Here is a 7,498-nt window from a genome sequence, read left to right on the forward strand (position 1 = left end):
ACTCCTAGATATACGTACAGCCTCTCTATCACACCTCACTCTGGGTCCCACATTCAATTGGATCCAGGTCTAACTGTCTTCATCCAAGTCCGCTCTGAATTTGTGATATGGGGGAGGATCTTGGTTTCAAAATGTGGGAATTTGGAGAAAGAAAATATCAAATTGGCTTTTAAACTATGATACTGACTGGTTCATTTTAGTGCTCTTCTCCATATTTCAGTTTACATGGCTGAACAAGGGAGGGGTGGATCAAAGTACGTAAAGTGAGAAGTCCTCTGGGGCTAGTTGCACAAACTTAGTTTATGCAATTGGCCCCTGATGCCACTGTGGACAGAGTCATATGATCTGGTCTATTGAAGAGCAAACTATGGCACTGTTTCACAGTCATCCACATGGGCTTGTCACTGTGTGTGAATGATATCCCTACTCCCTTGAAAATGCAGAAATTCAATTGAGTATAAAAAGCAAAAATGAAAATGTAATTCCACTGTTTGCCATGTGATAGGATGTCACCTCTAAGTCATTTGCATTCAAAGACACATTTCATGCAAAACTGTATTTTTTTTCTGAACAAAGAAACACACATATTTGTTTATATGTTCACCTATAAAATAAGCTTATTTTCTATTTTTGTTTTCTATTCTTTTCCAGGGCAGGCACCATACGCACACACTGGGTACAGAGGCATGCCACACTTGCATTGCTTTTGCATTCTACGGTTGGCAGGCATGATGTCATCGAGGCAGTGCTGTGGTTGGTGAGTGTATCTGCACCACCTCCACACACATGCACACACACACACACACACACACACACACACACACACACACACACACACACACACACACACACACACACACACACACACACACACACATACATACACTCACAACACACTCACAACACACACACATAACCATGCATCCTCCTCCATCACATAATCAGTCCTGTAGCTGCAGGGAGCGCCACACTGCTTTGATGACATCACAGTAGGGCGGTTCGGGGTGTTACAAGCTTAAATGGAATAAAGCAGCGCAGCAAGGCTCTGTGGCGCATGCAGAGATGGGGTGGGGGGTTGAAGAGGGGGGAGGGGTCTGGCCCAGGGTTGCAGTCAGATTCATGAATGGGGGGGTCGGGGTGGGAGTAGAAGTCAAGGCAAGGAGGATCAGCGTAGTAGTATTTTTTTGTCTACATTTTCATCTCTATATATTTTTTTTTCACATTTCACTTATTAACTTTGTACAAGTATAACACAAATTAGGCTCAAAGTGGTTTAATCTCTCCCTCTGCTGGTTCTGTGGTAGGGAGATGGAGATGGAGAGAGAGGTTATGGGACGTCTTTTGGATGTGTTAGCTACATGTATTCCAACTGTATACACATTACACGTGTATAAATGCCTGTATATTTGATATACTGTGTTTATATATTCAAATTCACAAATTTGTGCTCAGATACATTGCTATGTCTACATTTAAGTCCGCAAATATTGCTCATTGGTGTATCACCCAAGTTTTTCCCCAATAACCTGGATTGAGTATACTGTATATAGATTGTGGTTACTTTGTAATTGTAGCAGTGTTAATAAAATGTGCATACTACAATGTAGTTATGCTTCAATGTTGTAATTATAAAATATTGAATTAATTAAATACCAAACATATTCAAAATGTTAGAATTTATCTTGACTCAATTAGGAAACAATTGATAAGCATATAGAAATCAGTAATTTTCTAAGTTTACTCAGCTAATACTCATATCAAGAAAAATGCATGTGTGCCCATGCATGAAACGCATGACTGAATTAGAAATTGTTTAAGTTTTGATCTTACTTGAAACCTCAAACAATGATACTTTATCATTAGAGGCAGGAGGAACTTGTGTTTTTAACCATACCCCGATCACACACAGGCACACAAACATATACATACGCACACACGCACACACACATGCACGCACGCACGCACGCACGCACACACACACACACACACACACACACACACACACATACGCACAGAATCTCAGACGTACATCTATACTATATCTTGGGGTTCATCAGTGCAACATTGCAGTGAGATAGCTCCACCCTCTTGTCAACCCAACTAATCAGAGACCCTCTCCACAGTTCCCATGCAGGTTGAAATGAAGCAACATGACCCAAGATGGAGGAGAAGTGGTAGTGGGAGATTTTCAGATAGCAGGAAGAGGAGGAGGAGGAGGAGGAGGAGGAGGAGGAGGAGATGCACTCTGTTTGTTTCCTGTCCACACAGGATGCACTGTGCATATCCTGTCTGCTCCTCCTCTTTGTCCATAGGGGAGAATATGAGACTCGCTGTGCTTCAGTATGGGGTTTGGGGTGGCTGGCTAAACGCCAGTCCTCTCTGCTCTTTGTCCCGTTCTTTTGGAACAAACGTGATGATAAAGAGGGTCTTGTCAGTGGGAGCCTCAGTGGCTTGTTTAGATCTCAACCCCCCACCCCTCACTCTAAAGGGAGCTGTTTCTACCCCTCCCCTCCATCTCCTATCCATCCCCCCATAGAAACAGAATTCTAATTTCCATGGTCCATCCCACTCCTCTACATCACACAAGTCTGGAAATCTGCAGGGTGGAGGGGGGGGGGGGCAGGGAGAATTGGAAATGGGAGGGGCAGAGGGAGGTAATGGCTATGGGAATGGGAAGGGGGGGGTTGTTCTCATAATGAAAGAAAACTGATTGCAGTCACGTGATATCAAAAGTAAAGGGAGTAGTCAGTTAATGATGTCACTAAAGGCATGGGACGGTGATAGTATGTCAGGGGTTGTTTTTTTTTCCACAACAGGGAGGGAGAAATAAGCAAACATAAGTATAATCAAGGGGTTGGTGAGAAAAAAATAACACTAAATCCAAAATGTAAAAGAATAATAATACAAAAACAAAAAAACAAACCATAAAAAGTTAGTGACTTAAGATGAATAGAAATAGAAGTGGTAGTAGTAGAAGTAACTCTAATGATACAAAATAAATAGAGTTGTCAGAGAAGAGGACTTGGTTAGGGCTCAGCGGTCGAGGAGGGTCGTTGCTCTCTCCCCCTCTCTCTCTCTCTCTCTCTCTCTCTCTCTCTCTCACTCCTCGCGGAGCGTTAGGCGGTAGCGACTGTAGCGGATCTGAAAGAAGAGCCTCTCCATCGGCGAGCGGGTCATACCGGGGAGCGTGTAGTCCTCGCTCTCGCCCGTCCGCCGGAACCCCAGCGACTCGTACAGCTTGTGGGCAGCCAGCTTGACAGCGGTGGTTCCCAGGACGACGGCAGCATAGTTGTTGACCACAGCGAACTCCAGGACCCGCCGGCCGAGCGACTTGGCGATGCCCTTGCCCCGGAAGCGCGAATCCACAGACATGCGTCGCAGCTCCACCGTGTTGTCGTCCTCGCGCCCCTGCGCCGCCACGATGCCAACCACCTGGCCCTCCAGCACCGCCACCCAGAAACAGGAGCCTGCAGAACAGAGTTACCATCACAGTTACCCTCACACAGCCCCAGTTACCCTCACACAACCCAATTACCCTCATAGTTACCCTCACACAGCCCCAGTTACCCTCACACAACCCAATTACCCTCATAGTTACCCTCACACAGCCCCAGTTACCCTCACACAACCCAATTACCCTCATAGTTACCCTCACACAACCCCAGTTACCCTCATAGTTACCCTCACACAGCCCCAGTTACCCTCACACAACCCAATTACCCTCATAGTTACCCTCACACAGCCCCAGTTACCCTCATAGTTACCCTCATAGTTACCCTCACACAGCCCCAGTTACCCTCATAGTTACCCTCATAGTTACCCTCACACAGCCCCAGTTATCCTCACACAACCCCAGTTACCCTCATAGTTACCCTCACACAACCCAATTACCCTCAGTTACCCTCACACAACCCCAGTTACCCTCATCGTTACCCTCACACAGCCCCAGTTACCCTCACACAACCCCAGTTACCCTCATAGTTACCCTCATAGTTACCCTCACACAGCCCCAGTTATCCTCATACAACCCCAGTTACCCTCATCGTTACCCTCACATAGCCCCAGTTACCCTCATAGTTACCCTCACACAGCCCCAGTTACCCTCATAGTTACCCTCACACAGCCCCAGTTACCCTCATAGTTACCCTCATAGTTACCCTCACACAGCCCCAGTTATCCTCATACAACCCCAGTTACCCTCATCGTTACCCTCACACAGCCCCAGTTAATATAATATAATAATATCTGCCATTTAGGTGACGCTTTTATCTAAAGCGACTTACATTGCAGTGAGTGCATACATTTCAGTATATATGGTCCCAGCAGGAATCAAACCCACAACCTAAGCGTTGTTAGCGCCATGCTCTACCAACTGAGGCACAGAGGACCATAAGGGTTACCCTCATAGTTACCCTTACACAGGCCCAATTACCCTCACACAACCCCACACTAAGAGGGTGCAAGCTGTGAACAAGGTTTTCTTGAAGTTAATGCCCCCCCCCCACACACACAGCTACACCAACACAACTAAGACAACAAATACAGTACAAACTCAAACATGAGCATACTGTATACATAACCAGAGGCATACATAACCCTAACAACAAATAAGGTGAACTACTGTCAATTATTCAATAAAGGCCTGAAGCAAAAGGAGAGGCAGCAAATGTGACTGTGCAGGACCAGGAGGGCTGTTTCTCCCTGTTCACTCAGTGAGGCAGTAAGGAGGGTCAGGGAGCCTACCACAGAGCTCCCCCTAGCCCTCTACTCTGTTTCTCTCTGTTCACTCAGTGAGGCAGTAAGGAGGGTCAGGGAGCCTACCAGAGCTCCCCCTAGCCCTCTACTCTGTTTGCTTTAACCCCAGAAGCTAATGAAAGGCCAATTAACACCAAGATGTCACTCAGACCTCAGAGACCCTCAGGTTAAATGGATCATATGAACACCCCACCCCTGCCCATCCTTCCCCCAACACTGCCGTGAACAGGCCAGCAGCCTAGGATCATCACTGCTCATCACTGCTCAGAGAATGTCACCCATTAAAGACTGACGCTGACATCTCAGATTACACAGCAATCAGAAGTCGGTGAGCAATGGCTTCAGCCAATAAATGTGGTCATGTGATTCCGTTGATGAAAAGACAGGTAGGATTAGTTTGGCCAATTGGGAGGGATTTCTTATCAATGAGAGGTGTTGAATGGAGTACACTGCACAGACAATAAGCCGTTGTAAACCAACAGTATATTGATGAGATAGGCTTCATTAGTGTCTTCCAGAGACATACTCAGATAAGATGAGATCTACCACTAACAGGATGGATGGATGGATGGATGGATGGATGGATGGATGGATGGATGGATGGATGGATGGATGGATGGATGGATGGATGGATGGATGGATGGATGGATGGATGGATGGATGGGGCTGAAGGAGAAGAGGATGCAGAGACCAGACACTTCAGTCACGTGGATCACTGATGTTTCCATTAGCTCTGTCATAATGGCTCTAATGCACTGAGCGGAGTGAACGATGGAGGGATGGAGGAAGGAGGGATGGAGGAAGGAGGGATGAATGAGAATGCAACAAGCAGTGCCTAATGGCATTATTCGCTCTGCGAGATGCTCTTAATTAAAACTACAATTGTGACGAGGCTGCTGGTCAGAGTTAGAGCAAATTAGACACACTCACTCAGGCAAAAATAACAAACAGACAGACGACAGACAAACACTCCGGCAGAAATGACAGACACTGGCAGACACTCAGGCAGAAACAGACACAGACAGACAAGTCAATGGAGAATGTTGATTCACTATGATGTTGCAGAAACCTCAGTTATAGTATAAGAGGAGGTTTGTTTTTATATGATTATTGATGCTGTGCTCTTTTGAATTGTTTAGCTATTAATGGGAAATGATAAACGTTGGCCATTTAGTCCATATTTATATATGTATATCCCTTCAGACCAGCACCAGTAACAATCTATTCATCGAGTGCTTCTTTATGAACAAGACTGTTGAGGCCTGCTGTTGTCTGTGTTTACCTGGGCTGAGGATCATGTTTAACAGTTTGTCAAGTACGGTATGAGTTGTGTCAATGAGAATCTAGAGGTGCTGTATGTCTCTTCTGTAATGTGAGAGTCTATAGTACAGGCAGCTCCCTGTGTCTAGGTAGGAGGTAGAAATCAGAGGACAGGCTCATTGTAACGCATAGAATGGAGGTCCTCATTCCATCCTCCGATGAGCCCATCCAGCCTCTACTGGTGTTTATGTACAGTAAGGATCAATAACTACTATGTTGGTCATGTTCACAGGATGCTGGACAAAATGTTGTATGGAAGGCAATATTACTATATTCTCTGTCTTGTAAGATATGTGTTCCTTAATCTATCTCTTTCCAGAAAAGCCTTTGTAAATGCTGAATGAATGCTGCCCTTCTCTTCCCTTTTTCCTCTTTTGTATGGAAATCAAGCAAGCAAAATGTGTTTTATAATTATATTGGATTCAACATTAAACCCTACTCACTAAACCCTACTATTGCTTTTTGTCGTCAGTGTTGCTGGGCTGGGTATTCATGACAGTCCCTTGCAGTCTGGCACATGTCTGCACTAAAATCACATCTGTTAGCTATCAACAAATCTTCCTTTTTCCCTGACTGGCTGGCTGACTGGCTGACTGGCTGGCTGACTGGCTGACTGGCTGTCTGGTAAAAATAAAAGCTATGTCCTTCTGCTGATGCCCCCTGACTCCCACAGGCAGGCAGGCAGGCCATACTATACAGCCAACACAGCGTCAGAGTGGTCAAATGATGATAATTTATTTATGTGTGTGTGTGTGCGTGCATCTGTGTGTGCATGTGTACCCAGCGTTATGAAGGATTTAAGGCCCCTGTGGGGTTGATTGGATTAAGCGCCCTCAGCTTGTTTGACTGAATAAAACAACTGTCATCTGGTGGGTGGCTGGAGTGCCCCGCATGCCACTACTGCACCAGGCACAGATGAATGGCACCATGTCATCTGACTGTCCACAGGTGGAGAGTCACGGGTAGCAGGGGGGCATAGGGGACCTCTGTGTGTTGACCTTGGTCATTAAGAGGGATATATCACTGTAGGGCAGGGGAGGTTGGTGGAGGTAGAAATCGGAGGACTAGGTCATTGTAATACATGGAAGGGATATTTCAGCTAATTCATGATATATGCATGGGTTTTGAACAGACATACCCTCAGTTCACTAACATGGAGAATGTATGACTTGTGATATTTGATATACAGTATATGATAAACATTGTGATTCTCCGAGGATTTGGAAAGTCTTCAATTTGGCAATAATTTAAACCCAGTTGTATCAGTTGTCAGTGGTGAAGTGTCTTTAGTGAGGTGCTGTTAGATGGTGTTTCATCACAAAGAGAGAGCTGAGAGCCGAGATGTCAGGTCTGCATTGGCCCAGCGGCCCTGTCTCTGGGGAGGGGGGGAGTGGCAGGTCCCCGCCATCTGTCTGAGCAGAGC

At 45.8% G+C, this 7,498-nt stretch overlaps 1 protein-coding gene across 1 annotated transcript in view; it reads right to left on the minus strand.

The window, feature by feature from the left end:
• Nucleotides 1–3,099: 3,099 nt before the first annotated feature.
• nat8l (N-acetyltransferase 8-like) overlaps nt 3,100–7,498 on the minus strand; it is a gene marked incomplete at both ends in the record, with an annotated part of 11,991 nt that continues 7,592 nt past the window's right edge. The window contains one exon of the mRNA XM_083681887.1: nt 3,100–3,467. Coding sequence (XP_083538013.1) covers nt 3,100–3,467 — 368 coding nt within the window. The remainder of the gene's footprint in view (nt 3,468–7,498) is intronic.

This window comes from Argentina silus, assembly GCF_951799395.1.
Source record: "Argentina silus genome assembly, chromosome: 1".
NCBI classification, from domain to species: domain Eukaryota; kingdom Metazoa; phylum Chordata; class Actinopteri; order Argentiniformes; family Argentinidae; genus Argentina; species Argentina silus.